At 40.3% G+C, this 23128-nt stretch overlaps 1 protein-coding gene across 1 annotated transcript in view; it reads right to left on the minus strand.

Moving 5' to 3' along the window:
• Positions 1-637: 637 nt before the first annotated feature.
• Positions 638-23128, minus strand: part of LOC117484542 (endothelial zinc finger protein induced by tumor necrosis factor alpha-like) — a gene marked incomplete at its 5' end in the record, with an annotated part of 54471 nt that continues 31980 nt past the window's right edge. The window contains 2 exons of the mRNA XM_034132970.1: positions 638-1598; positions 1683-2184. Of these exons, the coding sequence (XP_033988861.1) occupies positions 1075-1598; positions 1683-2184 (1026 nt within the window). The remainder of the gene's footprint in view (positions 1599-1682; positions 2185-23128) is intronic.

Consider the following 23128-nt stretch of genomic DNA (forward strand, 5'->3'; position numbering starts at 1 on the left):
CACCTTAAATGAGCAGTGGGTGATCAGCAGGTGAAAGGCAGGAAACGGGAACTTGGTCCTGAGGACATGTAACGATTATTAAACAAGAAATAGTCGAGTCAAGGGGTCAAAGAAATGAACATTTGTGATTATTAGCGAATCGGTTGCAGGTGGGTGAAATCAGGCTTAGAGAGCAACGTATTACATGTAACGGCATTAGGTCATCAGGATACAAAATAGGCAAATGTATTCCCTTTAGGGCTGCACGATATTGGAAAAAACTGACATTGCAATATTTTTTTCCTCTGCGATATATATTGCGATATGAAACAATACAGGAATTGAAGAAAAGACAGTTTTTTTTTGTCCGCAAGCTATCCTTTCTTGAACTTTCATGCTATACAATTGGTCTTTTTTTAACGATATTTAACCGGATGAAGGATTTTAGTCAGACTTCTGGATCTTAAGTTATCAGAGCAACAAGCTGAGCTAGCTCGGTTATCCTGCTGTGATCTGATCAAGAATGATTGTGATTGGTGGTTTGCTGTGCATGCAGAGCCTGCATGTCACTCACTCAAGTACCCCTGACATGAGAGCCGCGCGAGTTTTCATTTTGTAACAAGCAGCAAAATAATTGTAATATGACGTGTTTGAGTTAATTTGCCGACTTATTATCGCACGTCCTAAAAAATAAATTAAATTAAATAAAAAATCGTCCTGCATGCGCATAACGTGATTATCCTCACGACACGATATATCGTGCAGCCCTACTTCCCTTACAGTTACAGAGGCAAAAACAATCAGATAACAGGTACATTTATGTAAAACAGGGCTCATTAACAGGATAGCAATGATACCAAACATTTAGAAATAAAGAACAATGCATCAAATCATCCTATATCTCTATATGGAAACTTGGAGCCCTCAATGCAAAATAAAATGGTTCATCAACAGTCAGTGGTTAATGTATGAATCAGAAAATCAGTATGACAAAAACATTAAACATATTGTCCACTTATGTTGATAAAGATGGAGTTCACTTAAGTATTTTATGAATGTTGTGCGACAATGTTAATCCAGTCAGACAGATTTTTCTCATGTGTGAACTCTCATGTGTGTCTTCAAACCTCTACTCTGTGAAAAAGCTTTCTTACAGACTGAGCAGCTGTATCGTTTCTCTCCTGTGTGGATTCTCATGTGTTCCTTTAAATGTATATTCTGTGAAAAAGCTTTCTTACAGACTGAGCATCTGTATGGTTTCTCTCCTGTGTGGATTCTCATGTGTTTTTTTAAACTGTCTCTAACTGCAAAAGATTTGGTACAAACCGAGCAGCTAAAGGGTTTCTCTCCTGTGTGGATTCTCATGTGTGTCTTTAAATTTTGACTCCATGCAAAAGATTTGGTACAAACCGAGCAGCTAAAGGGTTTCTCTCCTGTGTGGATTGTCATGTGTTCCTTTAAACTTCCACTCTGTGAAAAAGATTTCTTACAGACTGAGCATCTGTATGGTTTCTCTCCTGTGTGGATTCTCATGTGTGTCTTTAAATGTTGACTCAATGCAAAATATTTGGTACAAACCGAGCAGCTAAAGGGTTTCTCTCCTGTGTGGATTCTCATGTGTTCCTTTAAATTTTGACTCCATGCAAAAGATTTGGTACACACAGAGCAGCCAAATTGTTTCTTTCCAGCACTACGGCTTGAATCAATGAGAGATTCTTGTCTATTTTTCAGTGATTTTGAGGCTGAAGCAGATTCTCTGGTCTCCTTCCAATCAGCACTGTGTTCAGTATCAGGTTCAGTAGAGTCTCCAGTGTCAGGTTCAGAACAGTCTCCAGTGGCGTACTCAGTCTTTGGTTGTAAACTGCTCTCTGGATCTGAGTTCCTGGCTGGTTCTGGTCCTCGACAGTCATCTCCATCAGCTTCTGTTTCCATGTGTTCAGTTTGTCTTTGATGAGGCTGTGAGGACTGAGGTTTCTCTTCATCATCTTCACTCTTCACAGGGTCAGGAGTGAAAGTGGACTTGGTGATATCAGCCTCCTCCAGCTCCTGAAGCTGCTCTCTCTCCTGACTGATCCTGAGTTCCTCCTGTTCCTGCTTAATGTGTGGGGGGGGCTCTGGGTCCTCCTGGTTCAGACTGGTGCTCCAATCCTGCTGGTCAGGGAGAACCTCTTCTTTAACCACCACCAGTAGCTGGACGTCTGCAGGTAACAGGAAACACACAGTCAGAAATAACGGTTAAGTATTAGCATTTCAAAATCTGATCACCATTAAAATGGGAGATATTTTGCAGCCCTAATTAATGCCTTTGTTTTTACTTTCATATTATCTTTTAGTCCCACCTATTGTGTATTTTTGTTGTCTCAATTCACCTTCTGTAGCCCAGCCCCTTTCCAGTTCCAGTTTAGCAGTAGCTGCAATGTAAACAACGAATTGTATTTGGCATCGTTCACAGATACACTATGCCTATAGAATGAAAATACTCCGTTACAAATTAAAATCTTGCATTCAAACCTTATTTAAGTAAACGTTCACAAGTATTAACAGAAAAATGTACAGCACCTTCTTATGTAAAAGTAATGATACTGCAATGACATTTTCGCGGGGGCAAAACGCAACATCTTGCAAGAAACAGCGTCTGAGGGCTTCTTAACATTTAAAGGTCCCATGTCATTCTTTTCCAGTTATTACCCGTGCCCTTGTGTGTTATGTAGCTTTTTATGCATGTAAACGATCTGCAGAGTCACAAACCCTCAAAGTACACCCTGTAGCGAGTACAACTCTAACACAGAAAAGGCCTGTCTATGCTGCCCCAGAACGCCTCGTTGGAGATTTCTCTTTTTCTTCCTGGTACCAAGTGACGTAACGACGACCAAAATGGACTCATTGGTCCAAATGGACCAATCCGCGGAGCCGTTATGTTACGTCCGCAGAGCCGTTACGTTATGTCCGCGGATTGGTCCAAATTGACCAATGGACTTCCTCACACACTCAATCTTTTTTCAGCTGCAGCTCCGCGGATTTCTCAGCCTGAGACGGCGGCACCCAGACCCCACGCAGCATTCTCATCTGTTTGTCATTACTGGTGTCATTTTCTGGTTGCTAACTAACGCCATCGTAACACATAATCACTGATGTTCCACTGTAACGGTGGTGGATTCATCAGAACAGAGTGGGCGAGCTGACCAATCAGAGCACAGTGGACTCACAGGGAGGGGGGGGGGGGGGGGGGGGGGGCAGGAGCTCCAACAAGCCGTGTAGGACAGAGAGTGAATACACATACTATACAGAGATGCTGTATGAGATACCAATGTGTGTTTGGAAAATTGTAAATCTATTTTAGTAGACCTCAACAATGGAATTATGATCAGTAGAAATGGCCATGACATGGGACCTTTAACAAACTATGAATGTGTCATACCCACTTAACGGGAAGAAACTCAGCTATCAGACAATATTAACCATTGTTAGCTAAACGAAACACAAGGGTAATACAAAGGCTCTGAATTAGCCCTGAGCGAAAAAATGCTAACGCACTTAGCAAAGAACTCACGGTAAAATATTACCTTATTACTCAGATCTGCAAACAATATATCAGCTAGCAAGCTGAGATTCCACAGATTCTAGAAATACAAGTATCATCACTGAGCGATCAAAACTCGCACCAGGGGAAGCAAACCCAGACATCACACCACGTAGTTTTACGAATACACTACTACCGCCGCCTGCTGGTAAGGAGAGTTATTGCCACTCACGCATGCGCAGTTCGTACGTGCTTCTTGGCAGTCGGCTGAAGTCTTTGCGGTGTGTTCCAGTGCGACACATGGCCAAGACGCAGAGACGCGAGGCGACACAACAGTCGGGGGTCCATCTGTGTCAGTTCTTTGGTGTCAGCTTAGTGTGTCCGGGCCTTTAGAGCCAATATAATCGAGGGGAAGTTCCTAAAATCCATCTAAACATTACTCATTGGTGAATGAGTGATGCGTAGCCAGAATGCCCAAAACCGGAAGCTGTCATACACTCTCATAGCAGCTAATGTGAAAACTCCGTTATTGACATAAATATAGTGATGGATTATTGAACAAACAACAAATAGCGTGTGCGTTCCATTTTCACTCAACGAGAAGCTCATGGGGCTTTCCCGAACCTGTGTCCAGAGCTGGAGTTAAATGAAATCTCAGATTTGCCTTCTTAATAGTTTGTTTGGGTCCCTTACTTCCGTTTCGCTTCTCATGCACTGATTCGCTAGCTGAACAGCCAATCAGAGTGATTTATTTGGCCGACAGCCTTTGGCCGACTGCCAAAGACTACTGTTTTCGGCCGAAAAGGTGTCGGCACAGCTGAAAAGATACGACACACCAATCTGAGTAGGGTGTGTCAACGCTCATGGACGGCCTGACGCCCATCGACGGCCAAAATTGGCTTGTTGTGTCCGGGCCTTAACGGTTAAAAAGAGGTTTCAATCATCAAAATTGACCGAGGGGGGCCGGAGATATGGAAAATCCACCCAAATGACCCCAGAAGTGTTTTTTTTTGTGCTAAACCTCTCTAAGAAGGTAAAATGTCACTTGTTTTGCATCGATCTTGATACAGGGTACTTATATGTTATAGTTTGGATTCCTAAAGCTTTTAGTCTCCGATCCCATCATTCAAGGGGGGTTTTCACTATAAGTAATGTTTTTTTTTTGTACGGACACTATAATTAAACATTTTTTACTATGTTCAATCTGAATTTACTTTCAAATAAAAAAAAATTCTATATTGATTCTCACTATTCTACATCCAACTTACAGGTTTATCATTGCTTTGAGAAAAAAGATTATTAATTTACCCCTTTTAGAAGCGAAGTTATAGTCATTTGTTCTGGGAATGTCATTTTTCGAGTCTGAGGCCTGAAAAACAGGCTCAGGGCTTAACAGGTTAACCTGTTAAGCCCTGAGCCTGTTTTTCAGCTTTCAGGCTCGAAAATGCCACTTACACAACAAAGACTATATCTTCACTTCTAAAAGGGGGTGTTCCAAATTCCAAATTCCAACATTTCTGCAGCAAGCTGCTCCCTGAAAGTCTTCTGGGTGTGTGGCTTTGTCCTGCTGGGGTCACTCGTCATCTTGTGCAGCTCCTTGTGGAAAATGAAGCTGTTCACCACTGCAATGTCCACAAAATGGTAAAAAAAAGTCTTGTACCATTTCATAGTTTTGTGGAGAACGCTGTAGTACCCGATCAAAGCGTCAGACACATCCACGCCGCCCATGCTTCTGTTGTAGTCCAACACAGCGTCAGGAACGGGAACAGTCTTAGTCTGCCACACACCAGCCTGTTTCACTTTCCGCTGGACCGTCTGATCGCTGAAGGCCTCGTGCACTGTGGAGCACATGGTCACTTCACGGCTGTCCATCCACTTTATGAATAGGAGTTTGCCTTCCCTTATCCACCGCAGTTCTCCCCTTTCAGCCTTCTTTGGTAGGCCATTCAACTCCGTCTGTGGGAAACCAACTCGATTTTTTCGAATGGTCCCACAATAGCCAATGTTTCTTTTGGCCAAATCCCCAAAGAGGGCAGGGCTAGTGTAGAAATTGTCCACAAAGAGTGTGTAGCCCGCACCGAGCAGAGGGAGGGGCAGGAGGTCGGTCACGGAGGTGTAGCTGAGTCCCTGGCCTGAGAAGAACGTACTCTTCCCTGTGTACACATTGAAGTTCCATGTGTATGCCGTGGAGGAATCCGCCAGCACAAACAGTTTGTATCCCCACTTAGTTGGTTTATCCTTCATGTACTGCTTCATGCTGATGCGGGCCTTTGAGGCGACCATCCTCTCATCTATTGAAATGTTTTGATGGGGCTGGAAATGTGCTTTGCAGGCAGTAACGATGTCTGTGTACAGGGGCTTTATTTTGAAAAGTCTGTCGTACTCAGCGGTGTTCCTTTTGCGAACGTTTTCCTCATCTTCTTCAGGGTTGCTCAGGTGCAGTGACCACATGATGGCTCCGAAGCGGTCCCGGGACATCGAATCACCTGGGAATTTGAAGTTATATGGCCATTTCTTCCTCCAGTAGTCCGATCGGTTGGGAACGGTGACGAGGCCTGAGAAAATTATAATGGACAGGAAAACATAGAAATCCCTCACAGTCAGCATTTTCCAAACATGCTTCTTTCCAGCCTGCAGTCTTTTCAGGGCGTTGGCGTTCGTGTTGGAAATGATTGTATGAACCACTGAAGCGCTAAAAAAAAGTCTGAAAATGGAGAGGGGAGACCATGCTACAGTGGGGTCGAGCGCTGGGCCTGGGACCCTTGCTGGTGTGAAATTCAGTGGCTCTGGTGTTTGGTCATTCTCCTCTCTGTTGTGCCACCCGAGTTCTTCTTCTGTCATTCTGGAAGAGGAAGAACCTCGGCCACGCTTCCTGCGTTTTACACATTTATCTGATGCTTTTCCTTTTCCTGGCTGAGGAGCGGGAGCCCCACCTCGGCCACGCTTCCTTTGGTTGACAGATGCATCTGACGCTGCAGAAAGCTGGTAGAAACCAGACGATGGTAGCTTTGGAAGTGAGGGCTTTTTGGATGCAGGCTGAGTGGCCAATACTGGTGCAGATCTCTTTCTGGAGGAATGTGATGGTGAGGCAGGTGTGGCAGGTGTGGGCTGGGTGAAAGTAGGCAGTGGTGAAGCCATTTCATCCTCATCTCCATCACTATGAAAAGAAATGTGGAAAAACAAAGAGATTAGATTAATTCCTGTAATTCCTGTTTCCTTGGCAGTAAACATGCCATTTTGAGTGTGTGAAGGCCAACTAACTAAACTGTGTGTGAAGGCCAAGAACTAAACTCCAACTAAATAAGTTTATTTTCTACATATTTTTGCCATTTATTGTCTTGCTTATAATAATGATAATAGTCATTTATAAACACCATTTTAGAGCACACATTTGAAATCGACGATCGATATATGGTTAAATTAAAATCAGTAGGCGAGGCTGTAATTTCGCCAGCTGTTACTCTCATGAGCAAGGCAGAAAATAATAGTTTTATTATAGCGCTGTATTATTATTTATTAACTATATGAATAATCGTACACCAAATAACTAAGTAATAGATAAAAACAGAGAGATTACATACCTTTCCCGTGGTGGAATTTCATCATCAGAGTCACAACGCTCCGGGTTCCGTTCTGGCTGCAAGAGGTCCTCGTCGTCTGACTCAGAATCAACAGGTAACATGTCTGCATCGCTGTCAGCATTAGTCACCATTTCCATTGCCTGTAAAGTCGTAAGCATCTCTTTCCTGCAAGCCATTATTACAAGTATAGCAAGTATAGCAAAAGTCCTAAACGCCAATCTTGTAGTCTGCTCCGTTATCTGCTGTCCGCTCTGTGCGCTCTGGGTCCTGCTGCAATTCCTCTTGTTTACGTAGTAAACACTGCGTAGAGTCTGCTGCGTAATGTGTGTGCCGCTGGCATTCACAATTTATACTTTACGCAGGACCATATCTATGGAACCCATTGGTCGATTTGAGTGATTTACACCTTTTTCTTAACCATTAGATCCAATAGAATCCGATGGGCAGTTCCAAAATCTACGTAAACATTACCATTGCGGAGGTAATAGAGAAACAAACGAAGCACATCTGAAAGTACAAGCCTTGACTGCAAAATGTTATACCCAGTTTATTGCCATAAATATGATGATGTATTATCAGTAAAAAATTCTACGTGACACAGACACATTGGATTAACCTTGAGCGGCGTTTTTATTCCGTTGAACACAACTTTTGATCACAAATCAAAAAAGGTAAGATGTAATTATTGTAATATTTTTGAAACCGGATGTTGTTTACTTTCTCTTTTCTGGCTGAAAGCTCCGCAAATTCGGGGTCGTACAGTGATGACACTACATGTATGGAATATGTGGAGTCTCAGCTTTAATCGGATATCTTGTTTGTGCAGTTACGATAAGTAATAAGGGCATTTTGAGAGTGAGTGCTGTGCAAAACTCCGTTAGCATTAGTTAGCATTTTTTCGCAAAATGCTAATTCTAAGGCTTGGTATTACTCTTGTGTTTCTTTTAGCTAAAAATGGTTCATATCTTCAGTTATACCACTTAACGGGAAGAAACTCAGCTACCTGACGATATGAACCATTTTTACCCAAACAAAACACAAGTCTAACGTCAAGCCTCTGAATGAGCACTAAGCGAAAGAGTGCTAACGCACTTAGCACATAACTCATGGTAGACATATTTTATACTTCATCGGATCTGCACAAACAAGATATCATGAAAGCTGAGATTCCACAGATTCCAATGATATAAGTGTTAGAGCCAGTATTTTGATTTTATAAGAAAGGCCACCTAATTATGACGTCTGTAGTCAACACATTATAAAGGACTACAATTCCCACGGTGCCTGCGCTAAAGCCACAGTGATGGGCAACCTGTTTGAGAGACGCCGTCGAGGAACAGATTTTAACCCTACACGTACAAATCGTACAAGTACCCTTTAACCTGTTAAGCCCTGAGCCTGTTTTTCAGGTCTCAGGCTCGAAAATGACATTCCCAGAACAAATGACCATATCTTCCCTTCTAAAAGGGTTAAATTAATAATCTTTTTTCTCAAAGTAATGATAAACCTGTGAGTTGGATGTAGAAAAGTCAGAATCAATATAGATTTTTTTTTATTTTAAAGAAAATTCAGATTTTACATAGTAAAAAACTGTAAATTATAGTGTCCGTCCAAAAATTATTTTTTACTTATAGTGAAAACTACCCTAGGATGATGGTAAGGTAGACTAAAAGCTTTAGGAATCCAACGTACAACATATAAGTACCCTGTATCAAGATTGATGCAAAACAACATTTTACCTTTTTAGAGAGATTTAGCAAAAATAAACCATTTCTGGGGTCATTTGGGTGGATTTTCCATATATCTGGCCCCCCTTGCTCGATTTTGTTGGTTGACACCTCTTTCTGACCGTTAGAGCCAATAGAATCAATAGAACACACTCATTGTAAAAGAAAAGGTGGGGGCTTCGCGCATGCAGTTTTGCATCAGAGCGAACCTATCTCTAGCTCTGACATCTTGAAACGGAAAAGCAGTTTTAATGCTTATGGATTATCAGAAATCATTTCAAAGGGGCACAGACACATTGGATTAACCTATGGATTCACTTCAGCAGCGTTTTTATAGTTTTAATGCCATTGAAGACCACTTTGGAGAGACTAGAGCCAAGGTAAAAATGTTAGCATTTTTAGCTACCTAGCGTCACCTGTTTTGATGTCTGTTTTTGTTTATAACGTCGCAAATTCGTATAATTCAGTGATAATGAGGGTACCTTTCAATTCTGTGTCACCTCACGATGTGAATCGATGTCATCGATGTGGAGAAGAGATAAATAAAAAATGATCAGTTAGATGAGTTTCTTCCCGTGACATGGATATAAAACATTCATAGTTTATTAAATGAACATGCCCTCAGACACTGTTTCCTGCAAGATGTTGCAGCAGTGCCCCGGTACCGGGGTCTCTCGGGCTTAACAGGTTAAGTTATGAAGTTATATAACCATTATTAAGAAAGAAAGAATACCCAAGTTGTTTATTATTTTATTTGAATTAATGTGAACATTAGTGAACACGGAAGGACCGCATTGACTTTCTGGATTGTGACAACGTGGATTTCTGTGGAAAAAGGCTTGTGCTGCATGTTGTGGATGTTGCAATACATTATAGTCTAATCAGGGTTCTTACACCTTTTCCAAAGTCAAATTCAAGCACTTTTCAAGCATTTTCAAGGTGCATTTTCAAGCTTTTCAAGCATCTTACAGCTGTTGTAAATTACATATTTATATACACATACTTATAATCAAATGATTATTTCCCTACCTCACATTAAATCAGATGTTCTTTATGCTATAAACAACCAAATGTGTGTTTCATAATAGCATTCTACATGAGGATGAAAAATTAAAAATGTTAGAAAAGAAAACTAAGTTTAATATTTCAAAATGAGTGACCCATCTGTACGTAGACTGGGCATCCCATATAACCTGGCTGAGCCAATATAAATATAAATATAAATATATCAGCCAAATAACTTTTCAATATATTATTGATTACTATTTTTGAGGTACTTTTAGGTTGGCAGTAAACACAAGTCAGAGGTAAATGGTGTACTTTGACTCCACTACCTGTATTTAATACCTTTAGTTACTTTACAGATGTGGATGAATGATGTGAAATATAATCAAGTGTTAAATCAGACTTTAGTTCCACCTGGAGTAAATCCACAAGCTACCCTGCAGTATACAAAGTCATTCAAACTAGCTGCACCTTTACCAGCTTTGAGAACACTTTCATGATCAATCATTATAAAACATATCATATACAATTATTAGGGATGCTCCGATCGCCAATTTTGGAGCCGATCGCCGGAATCAGTATCGGCCGATACCGATATCGCTCTCTTTTCCTCTCTCCCCCTCTCTCTCTCTCCTGACAGCCCGTCAGTATCTCCTGCAGCTCACTGATCCAGTAATGAGCGACCCGACAGTGAAGAATAAATATATTTATAACTAGTTTAGCTTGTTCCAGAGGTAGATAAAATAGTTAAGTGTGTTAGGTCTAACTCTTAGTGTGTGTTTCGCTCCGCTCACCGGGTGGAGCTGCAGGATTTCTGCTTCACACACACGTTGCATACCGCTATTTTACTGTCTTTTTCGAACACCTTCAAATAATGCCAGACCGGTGAAGCCATTTTGGCGAGCTTGTTTTGCCGCGCACAGAGAAAAGTGTCATGTATTTTACATGCAACGATAGCCTAATCTAAAATGCTCTACGATGGCGTACCTTTCGTGTGGTGTGTGGCTCGTCAGCGCAGACTCTCGCATCGTTATTGTTGCACACTTTGCAGGAGGCTACTCTTGGGCTTCGCTTGACCCTCGTCTTAGCCATGGCTTGTATTTGTCTTCTGCTAGCCAACGCTCGTTGAAACGGCAACCTCCTGGCATACTGTCATATATCACTCATCAGAATGACCAGGTCACACACGTAACAAAAACACTTGCCGGTCACGCGCATTGCGCGGGAAGGCCGGAGCGGAGCTGTTTTATGTAAAAGCGAAGCAATTAAGCGCGCTCCGACTTCTTTATTTTCTTTTAATCTAAAAAGCGAAGTAAAGCATTTACAATTTCAAGCACTTTATCCCAAATTCAAGCACCATTCCCAAAATTCAAGCACTTTTCAAACCTTGAAAACACCTCGTACAATTTCAAGCATTTTCAAGGATTTCCAGCACCCGTACGCACCCTGTCTAATGCTGGAAGTGGAACAAATTTGCTTATGAATAAAGTGTGGAACGTAACTCAAGGAGGGTATCTTGAAAAGCGCTTTAATAAGTTTGTCTATCTGACTTACTGCCGCGGATCCAAACCGCACAACAACATAGCGCAACATTAAAATAAGGACAGCTATTTACACGTGGATGTTCAACGACAATAAAGCATAAACATGGCTGAAAAGGAAAATGTGGAAACGAATGAAACTCCTATGGACCCAAACGTGAATGAACGTGAAGTACCTGTGGAAAATGCTGACGTCAGACCAAAAAGAACAATAAGACCTGCAGAAGAGGCTTTAGAAGCTAAGCTGGTGCAGTTAATTAAAAAAAGGTAAACGAAATTGGGTCAAGTCTCAAGGAAACTTGTTTTGATTGATTCACTCATGATTGATTATGGGAATATCATTGAGATGCAAAGTTGTCGTGGGGTTTTTCAAATACTCTCCAAAGAGTTTTCAAACTCACATCACTCAGTGCAAGAAATGCTGTCAGAGCAAGAACAAGAAAGTGATCATGTTGACTGGTATCTCCCAAAAATTGCATATTTCAATGAGTTTCAACATGTGATGGTTAGCTAGAGCTGCCTCCTTTGAGAATGTGCCTCCTTCTGACCATGGCTCATATACTGCATATATGTCAAGTCCACATAAAGCAATATCAGTGGGCATGATAAGCAAAAAAGGTAAAAGCTATAAAATCTATGATAAATCTTCAACAGCTTCATCAGTAAGAAGAAAGGCAGAGAGAGCTGGGCTCATAGCACACGCTGTTGCCTTACCACAGAAACACTCACTTGAAAAACAAGAAGCTGACCTGGAAGCAATAGCCGCGTTCACACCAAGTACTTTCCTGTACTTAGTTCCGGCACTAAGAGCCCTGACGCTTTTTACCCCAGGGCACTTAGTACAGATCGCGTTCACACCGGAGTACTTTTCCCTGAGGGAAGATTACGCAAATGAGCCGCTGACGTCACTTCTTCTTCTTCTGCTTTGGCTTTACTGACAGGCCACAAACCACTTCACGGCGAGTACAGTAGGTGGCGGTAAGCACCTTAAAGTTGTTTGCAATCCGCTACAAAACAAGAGAAGAAGAAGAAGAAAAACTTCCCGCGTATACTGTCTGTTGTTTACCTTCCGACCTCAGACATGATGGAGACGACTGGAGTTGTGCTGTTTGTGCTCATGTTCAAATCTGGATCAGTTTTTATCAGATCCGTTGCAGCCCCTTTTTTCCAGCTTTGTAACTTCGTTAATGCGGCCAGAGCCTGAGCCTATTAGGCGTCCGACAAAAATCCGGAGCCGCCACACGTCGAATGCTATTTATAGTCGAAGCTGCTGGGAGTCCCAGCAGCTTCGACAGAAGCCTTCCGAGTAAATCGCCAGAACGCCGACACCTCCTCATCTCCACCGCTCCCATGTTTTCTTTTGTGTTGCCATAAGTTAGTCTCTCTGCGTTTGTGCGCTGGGCTAATGCTAATGCTAATAATGCTAATGCGAGGATAATAAAATGGCGGCTTCACAAAACTTTTTGGGAGTTTTACGGGGCGTGTCTTGCAATCCGCCCAGCCAATCAGACATAGGAACCTTTTTCTCCCACGAAAGTACCTGCTCTCTAGCAGGGACGGAAAAGGGGACGGAAAGGTTCTGATTAACTAATTTTAGTTCCGGCTCTTTTTGGTGTGAACCATAGACTGTATATATAAATGGACGTAGGGTCCGTGACGTCACCCATAGGATTCTGCAGAGTTGCCGAGAAGCCCTTAGTAGGCGGAGTCGGCCACTAACGGCTCGACAGTGACGTCTGAGTCTAACTCCCGCCTGCTCCAAATAAGGGCAAAGAGGCGGAGCCGAGGCGGGACCTTCTGCCTCCAGCTGGGAAGTAACAGAGCTAGCTCAAGCTAAGAAGCTAAGCTAACATGCTTCCCCATCAGCACACTGCCGTCACATTTTACGTTTCTAAGGTAAGCGGACATGAAACTATTCAGCAAAACTATAAATAATAATCTAAGTTATTGAGTTTTTAGCATAATACTTCAGAATCTTAAAATCCCTTAACGTTTGTATGCAATGTGCTAAATGCAACACTGGAATCAAGCAAATATTAATATGTTTGCATGACATTAGTTATTTATATTTTGCTATCACTTAATTATACGTTTAATACATTTAAGTTAAGCTAAGGTGCATGTGATGGTAGCTAGTTAGTGCTCTTACCTGTGAGGCCTCCTCCAAACCGCATTATAACCAGACTGTATCATTAAAACTATAAGTACCAGTTCTAGATCCTTGACTTTAGACAAACAATACAAAAGACAAAATGTATTTAAAGACCAATCTTTATTTGAAGGTGCCTCTTAACCTGGGATATTAGTTATACAGTAATAGTATTGACAATCTAAAAATACTGAGCAACTCAACAGTCAACTTTATATTTCTTATTGTCTAAAGCATTTATTATTTTCATTTTCCCCTCTCATATTCAGTGTGGACGGATTGAGACAGCGTGGTGTCCCGAGAGCTGCAGAGACTTCAGGGAGAAACCTCCGTGTGATGGACGTCCAGTCTGTTGGTTTGGAGAGGACTGAGGGTCTTTCCTCAGCGAGGAGGACCAGGCCTGATGGAGGAGCCCATGCATAGCTGATACCAACTGCACAGGCCTTGTCTGTCACTTTATTTGACTAAATGTGTTTACTTATACATTTAATAGGTTTACACCTTCTGTCCATATGTGCTTTTTTATTTAAAACATGTTTGATTAACTTTTGGTTCAGATTTCAATAAATTGAATTTGTATTTGCACTCCTTTTGTCCATTATTCTTACTGAAAATGTTAGATTACACATTCACATCTGACTGAAGATTGGCCCCATTTATTTGCGTTGCAAACTCTGCGGTACAAGGTACAGGTTGTGAAGCTCATAAAGTGAGGCAAATAGAATTAATCAGCTGATGGAGTGTAGATGTGGAAATAGGTGCATTCGATCAGCTGACTTCACAATAAAAGTAGTTTCTTAGTGAATGTCCTGTACTGGTCTTAAAATCTCATAACATCAGCTTTTAATTTTCCTCTTGGATGTTCTTCTTGACCCTCAGAGAAGGAGAACATGTTGAGTCGTGTCTTTCAGGCATGTCCTTTCCTAACAAAAATTACAGGAAACATAAAACATATTATTGCAGAACAAGTGTGTTATTTATGAAAGAGGTGTGCTTGTGTTTAGGGGCTGTAGATATAATTATTTTGTAATTGTAATGTTTTATTTTATTTCAACAGTGAGCTACAAAGACAATCAGATTATGAATGAACAGTATGAAATTCATCAACATTGAAATATATTTTATTATCAAAATAATATTGAACTGTTATCAAAACTTAGTGCAACTGTAGAAGCTTGCTCTGTTCTCTCACTGAAATCATAACTTTTACCACGTTTTTTACAGACAATATTGAGAGATAAATAGTAGCAGTTCTGACTAATAGCTTTGCCTTCAATACCTTAAATTAGAAAGCTGACTTGCTTGTTAACATCTAAATGTAACCCTTTGCATGGAAAAAACCCTCAACTTCACTGATGTGTAGGTGATCTAGTATTTAGTATTGTTTAATGGAATGTATATCAGCAGATATTAAAGTCAATACTTCATTTATTTAAACCAATATCTTTCTTGATTCTTTGTACAGTATGAAAAAAGAGTATTTGTACCTGTGCTGAAGTTCACTGCTGTGAGGAGTCCAGTTCTGTCTCTCACTCTCTGGTCCATCCTGTCTGCATCACCTGGAAACTTTAAACAAACAGATATATATGTAAAGAACCATGTGTACAAACAATATAACTTATTCTCTTCTGTTGAACATGTTGGATTGTGTATTGTCCGAGTCAGGGTTCTTTTTATTTTACTGTAACTTTGGAAGTTGTGTTACCAATGCTGTTGTGTTACTGTTTATTTGATACCAATTTGGTAATGCAATTAATAAAAACAACAACGTTTGGGTTCGTTCTTCAGATGACTGTGACGTTAACGTGTAAACTCAATAATGAACTCCAGCTCAACCAACCATATTGTAATATCTAAGTAATCATCTTGAAAATATGACATTAATAATTGTAATATACACACATCTTATTGTGAGGTTGATTTCACATACACTACTTCGACGTTAGCTTGTCTACATACTTGAGCATAGCTACCAATCGCTTACACGCAAACCCAAGCCTTAACATTCATTACGTATCATAAACACATAAATAAAGTACTCGAATTTCACTTACCGCAAAACGGCATTCATGCACCGTCTGTTTTAACCGCAGAGCGAGTCACAATAGTCCGATATATAAGCATGAAGAACAAACAAACACGGCCGGGATCAAGTTGTGTTCCCTGGATGAACTGGGCAGGCAGTGTCCCTGTAGCTTCACGGACGGAGCAGCTAGCAGAGAGACAAAAAGCTAACAGCAGCAGTCACCTGACAGAGCTGTCACTCAATGTGACCACGCCCTAATTTATGCAAAAACTTTAAGACCTAATATAAATAAAAGGGTCGCGTTAGAAAACAATTCACTCACAGATTCATAATCACGAAGGTGGAATCTAACTATATACATAATAAAATGTATTGGAGCCAGGGCTAGAAACGTTTTTTTTCTGCTGTGAAATTGGGCATTTTAACATTGGGGTCTATGGAAATTGCTCCTTTCTGCAGTCATCGCCTATCGGCCAATATATGAACTGCAGTTTGTGGCACTTCCGTATTGGCGTCTCGGCTCTTCCCCAGAGTTTGCCGCTTGGTGTGAACGCGACATTTCGGAACTATATCAGAACTAAAGTGGGAAAAGTACTGCGGTGTGAACGCGGCTATAGACTCCAATTCAATAAACTCAAGTCATGCAGCCCCTAGTGGTCATGTACAAGTATTACAACCAAGGCCCACAACAAGGACAGCAGCATCACTCCATCCAGGTCAGACAAAGCTCTCGGATAGAAAGCAATGACTTTATTCAAGTAACGCAGCGACAAAACGAAATCACTGAAATGCTAACGAAGGAGCAACGCTTAACATTACTCCCATCCAGAGAAATACCCATCTTTAAAAGAGATCCATTACAGTACCTTTCATTCATCAGAATGTTTGAAAAATACAATAGAAGATGACACTGACAGATAGATAGATAGATAGATCGTACTTTATTGATCCCAAATTGGGAAATTGTTTTTGTTACAGCAGCATAAAAGGCATTTTACAATAAAACAAAATATACAAGAATAGAAATAAAATAAAATAAAATATAAAATAAAATATAAAATATACATGTCAAAATACAAAATAGAAAATATACATACAGATATTATATATATATATATATATATATATATATACAAATATACAAATATATATATATATATATATACAAATATACAAATATATATATATATTCAAAATATATGGAATTATGGAGTATTAAATATGAAACAGATTATGTGTGAGTAAAATGTACAAGGTGGTTTTATTTCTAGAGAAACTATGGAGCAGAGAGTTCTCTTCCAGCCAGAGGTGATTTGTTGTACAGTGTTATTGCAGTGGGCAGGAATGTTTTCCAGTATCTGTCCTTGTGACAGGGGAGCTGCAGCAGTTACAAAGACAATTACAAAGACAGGCTGTTCTTTCTAGAGCAGTATACAGAAGGCCAAGCTAAAGACTTGGTAAAAAGTTGCCAATACATGGATTCTAAAAAGGGCTTTTTGGAAGACTGCTCCAAGAGAACTATGGACATCAACTCTTAATCGCAGCAGCTTGTTTGGACAAAATGTTGAACTGGAATGCCATCAAGAGTGAAGATAGAAAAGCACTGCATTATTATGCTCGTGGATGTTGCAACACAATGGAAGATGTTGAGTTTTTGGATGAAATGAATAGCACATCAAACATGAGAAATGTGATCATGAAACTCCCATTTAAACTTAGGGAAAAGTGGAGAACAACTGCATATGCATACTATGAACACAATAAGACAAGAGCAAAGTTTCCAATATTGGTCGACTTCATTGAAAAGCATGCACGCATTGCATCAGACCCCATGTTTGGAGACATACAGGATGTCATGCCAAAAAGGGATATTAAAGTGTACAAATCACCCAGCAATAAGCCTGCTCATGGTTATAAGGGAAGTAGTTGTGTTACTGTGACAAGCCCAATAATCAGTGAGGAGCAAAAACCTTTCCAAAACATCAAATCAGACCATAAAGGCATTACTGTTAAGAGGCGCTGTGTATTTTGTGCAGGAGAACACACCTCTGAAACATGTAACATGAACAAAAAATCTCACAATGAAAAGATTGACTGCTTAAATGCACAAGGAATTTCAAATCAAATCAAGTTTTATTTATAAAGCACATTTAAAAGCGATTTTTGGTCGAGCCAAAGTGCTGTACATGTAATAAAAACATATTACTACAATCACAATAAAAGACAATAAATTACAACAGATATATATATAAAAAATAAAAATAAAACACAAGGAAAAGTCAGGAGTCGTGCTCCGCTCTAACTAGAAGGCCAGAGAGAAGAAGTGTGTTTTTAGTGTAGATTTAAAAACCCCTAGGGTCTGGGCCGACCTCACATGGAGGGGCAGAGTGTTCCAGAGCCTCGGGCCAGCTGCTGCGAAGGCTCGGTGCCCTCGGGTTTTAAGCTGGTCTTGGGCACTACCAGCAGCAGCTGGTCAGCAGACCTTAAAGCTCTGGCTGGGGTGTAGCGCTGGAGGAGTTCAGCTATATAGGCCGGAGCCAGCCCATTTAGTGCTTTAAAAACAAATAAAAGGATTTTAAAATCAATTCTGAACCGAACTGGAAGCCAGTGCAGTGAGGCCAGAATTGGGGTGATGTGGTCACGCTTTTTGTGGCCAGTCAGCAAACGTGCAGCTGCGTTTTGGACTAGCTGCAGGCGTTTAATTGAGGCCTGGTCCATACCCACATACAGAGCGTTGCAATAGTCCAGTCTTGAGGTAACAAAGGCGTTAATAACCCTTTCTAAGTCATTAAAAGATAAATACGACTTGGTTTTGGCCAATAGTCTTATTTAAAAAAAGCAGGATTTGACTACAGTGCTGACCTGCTTGTCGAATTTAAAAGTGCTAGTGAATGTCACTCTAAGGTTCATGACCGAGGGGAGGATGTTTTTTTTGAGAGCCCAGAATATCAACCGGAGAGGCTGGAGGTTGGGGTCCAAAAAAGATGACCTCAGTCTTGCTCTCGTTGAGGTTGAGAAAGTTTTTACTCAGCCAGGATTTTATCTCTGTTAAGCAGTCCATCAACTGCTGTAGTGAGTGTTTGACATTTGCTTTGAGAGGCAGATATATCTGTACATCGTCGGCGTAGCAGTGGAAGGGAATATTATGTTTTGTGAGAATTGAACCTAGGTTAAAAAAGACTGCAGCTGGGCGTAGACTACTCGCTCCAGGGCTTTTGATAAAAAAGGTAGAGATTTTTCTTTTTAAGTAGTGGCTTAACCACGGCATGTTTGAAGGCAGCTGGGACACATCCTGAGCTAAGAGAGGTGTTTAAAAGTAATAAAATACTTGCTCCAACTGAATCAAAAACATATCTGAGAAGGCGAGAGGGAATGCTGTCTGAGGTGCAGTTTGTCGGCCGCAGGTGCTTGACTACATCCGAGAGAGAAGAGAGGGATACAGGCTCAAAGTGGTCGAGGACAGCAGGGCACAGAAAAGGAGCAGGATCTGTTTGACTCGACATGCACACTAATACTGGAGTCTGTTTATAGTCGAAGCTGCTGGGAGTCCCAGCAGCTTCGACAGAAGCCTTCCGAGTAAATCGCCAGAACGCCGACACCTCCTCATCTCCACCGCTCCCATGTTTTCTTTTGTGTTGCCATAAGTTAGTCTCTCTGCGTTTGTGCGCTGGGCTAATGCTAATGCTAATAATGCTAATGCGAGGATAATAAAATGGCGGCTTCACAAAACTTTTTGGGAGTTTTACGGGGCGTGTCTTGCAATCCGCCCAGCCAATCAGACATAGGAACCTTTTTCTCCCACGAAAGTACCTGCTCTCTAGCAGGGACGGAAAAGGGGACGGAAAGGTTCTGATTAACTAATTTTAGTTCCGGCTCTTTTTGGTGTGAACCATAGACTGTATATATAAATGGACGTAGGGTCCGTGACGTCACCCATAGGATTCTGCAGAGTTGCCGAGAAGCCCTTAGTAGGCGGAGTCGGCCACTAACGGCTCGACAGTGACGTCTGAGTCTAACTCCCGCCTGCTCCAAATAAGGGCAAAGAGGCGGAGCCGAGGCGGGACCTTCTGCCTCCAGCTGGGAAGTAACAGAGCTAGCTCAAGCTAAGAAGCTAAGCTAACATGCTTCCCCATCAGCACACTGCCGTCACATTTTACGTTTCTAAGGTAAGCGGACATGAAACTATTCAGCAAAACTATAAATAATAATCTAAGTTATTGAGTTTTTAGCATAATACTTCAGAATCTTAAAATCCCTTAACGTTTGTATGCAATGTGCTAAATGCAACACTGGAATCAAGCAAATATTAATATGTTTGCATGACATTAGTTATTTATATTTTGCTATCACTTAATTATACGTTTAATACATTTAAGTTAAGCTAAGGTGCATGTGATGGTAGCTAGTTAGTGCTCTTACCTGTGAGGCCTCCTCCAAACCGCATTATAACCAGACTGTATCATTAAAACTATAAGTACCAGTTCTAGATCCTTGACTTTAGACAAACAATACAAAAGACAAAATGTATTTAAAGACCAATCTTTATTTGAAGGTGCCTCTTAACCTGGGATATTAGTTATACAGTAATAGTATTGACAATCTAAAAATACTGAGCAACTCAACAGTCAACTTTATATTTCTTATTGTCTAAAGCATTTATTATTTTCATTTTCCCCTCTCATATTCAGTGTGGACGGATTGAGACAGCGTGGTGTCCCGAGAGCTGCAGAGACTTCAGGGAGAAACCTCCGTGTGATGGACGTCCTGTCTGTTGGTTTGGAGAGGACTGAGGGTCTTTCCTCTGCGAGGAGGACCAGGCCTGATGGAGGAGCCCATGCATAGCTGATACCAACTGCACAGGCCTTGTCTGTCACTTTATTTGACTAAATGTGTTTACTTATACATTTAATAGGTTTACACCTTCTGTCCATATGTGCTTTTTTATTTAAAACATGTTTGATTAACTTTTGGTTCAGATTTCAATAAATTGAATTTGTATTTGCACTCCTTTTGTCCATTATTCTTACTGAAAATGTTAGATTACACATTCACATCTGACTGAAGATTGGCCCCATTTATTTGCGTTGCAAACTCTGCGGTACAAGGTACAGGTTGTGAAGCTCATAAAGTGAGGCAAATAGAATGAATCAGCTGATGGAGTGTAGATGTGGAAATAGGTGCATTCGATCAGCTGACTTCACAATAAAAGTAGTTTCTTAGTGAATGTCCTGTACTGGTCTTAAAATCTCATAACATCAGCTTTTAATTTTCCTCTTGGATGTTCTTCTTGACCCTCAGAGAAGGAGAACATGTTGAGTCGTGTCTTTCAGGCATGTCCTTTCCTAACAAAAATTACAGGAAACATAAAACATATTATTGCAGAACAAGTGTGTTATTTATGAAAGAGGTGTGCTTGTGTTTAGGGGCTGTAGATATAATTATTTTGTAATTGTAATGTTTTATTTTATTTCAACAGTGAGCTACAAAGACAATCAGATTATGAATGAACAGTATGAAATTCATCAACATTGAAATATATTTTATTATCAAAATAATATTGAACTGTTATCAAAACTTAGTGCAACTGTAGAAGCTTGCTCTGTTCTCTCACTGAAATCATAACTTTTACCACGTTTTTTACAGACAATATTGAGAGATAAATAGTAGCAGTTCTGACTAATAGCTTTGCCTTCAATACCTTAAATTAGAAAGCTGACTTGCTTGTTAACATCTAAATGTAACCCTTTGCATGGAAAAAACCCTCAACTTCACTGATGTGTAGGTGATCTAGTATTTAGTATTGTTTAATGGAATGTATATCAGCAGATATTAAAGTCAATACTTCATTTATTTAAACCAATATCTTTCTTGATTCTTTGTACAGTATGAAAAAAGAGTATTTGTACCTGTGCTGAAGTTCACTGCTGTGAGGAGTCCAGTTCTGTCTCTCACTCTCTGGTCCATCCTGTCTGCATCACCTGGAAACTTTAAACAAACAGATATATATGTAAAGAACCATGTGTACAAACAATATAACTTATTCTCTTCTGTTGAACATGTTGGATTGTGTATTGTCCGAGTCAGGGTTCTTTTTATTTTACTGTAACTTTGGAAGTTGTGTTACCAATGCTGTTGTGTTACTGTTTATTTGATACCAATTTGGTAATGCAATTAATAAAAACAACAACGTTTGGGTTCGTTCTTCAGATGACTGTGACGTTAACGTGTAAACTCAATAATGAACTCCAGCTCAACCAACCATATTGTAATATCTAAGTAATCATCTTGAAAATATGACATTAATAATTGTAATATACACACATCTTATTGTGAGGTTGATTTCACATACACTACTTCGACGTTAGCTTGTCTACATACTTGAGCATAGCTACCAATCGCTTACACGCAAACCCAAGCCTTAACATTCATTACGTATCATAAACACATAAATAAAGTACTCGAATTTCACTTACCGCAAAACGGCATTCATGCACCGTCTGTTTTAACCGCAGAGCGAGTCACAATAGTCCGATATATAAGCATGAAGAACAAACAAACACGGCCGGGATCAAGTTGTGTTCCCTGGATGAACTGGGCAGGCAGTGTCCCTGTAGCTTCACGGACGGAGCAGCTAGCAGAGAGACAAAAAGCTAACAGCAGCAGTCACCTGACAGAGCTGTCACTCAATGTGACCACGCCCTAATTTATGCAAAAACTTTAAGACCTAATATAAATAAAAGGGTCGCGTTAGAAAACAATTCACTCACAGATTCATAATCACGAAGGTGGAATCTAACTATATACATAATAAAATGTATTGGAGCCAGGGCTAGAAACGTTTTTTTCTGCTGTGAAATTGGGCATTTTAACATTGGGGTCTATGGAAATTGCTCCTTTCTGCAGTCATCGCCTATCGGCCAATATATGAACTGCAGTTTGTGGCACTTCCGTATTGGCGTCTCGGCTCTTCCCCAGAGTTTGCCGCTTGGTGTGAACGCGACATTTCGGAACTATATCAGAACTAAAGTGGGAAAAGTACTGCGGTGTGAACGCGGCTATAGACTCCAATTCAATAAACTCAAGTCATGCAGCCCCTAGTGGTCATGTACAAGTATTACAACCAAGGCCCACAACAAGGACAGCAGCATCACTCCATCCAGGTCAGACAAAGCTCTCGGATAGAAAGCAATGACTTTATTCAAGTAACGCAGCGACAAAACGAAATCACTGAAATGCTAACGAAGGAGCAACGCTTAACATTACTCCCATCCAGAGAAATACCCATCTTTAAAGAGATCCATTACAGTACCTTTCATTCATCAGAATGTTTGAAAAATACAATAGAAGATGACACTGACAGATAGATAGATAGATAGATCGTACTTTATTGATCCCAAATTGGGAAATTGTTTTTGTTACAGCAGCATAAAAGGCATTTTACAATAAAACAAAATATACAAGAATAGAAATAAAATAAAATAAAATATAAAATAAAATATAAAATATACATGTCAAAATACAAAATAGAAAATATACATACAGATATTATATATATATATATATATATATATATATACAAATATACAAATATATATATATA

The sequence above is a fragment of the Trematomus bernacchii genome, unplaced genomic scaffold (genome assembly GCF_902827165.1).
Source record: "Trematomus bernacchii unplaced genomic scaffold, fTreBer1.1, whole genome shotgun sequence".
NCBI lineage: Eukaryota > Metazoa > Chordata > Actinopteri > Perciformes > Nototheniidae > Trematomus > Trematomus bernacchii.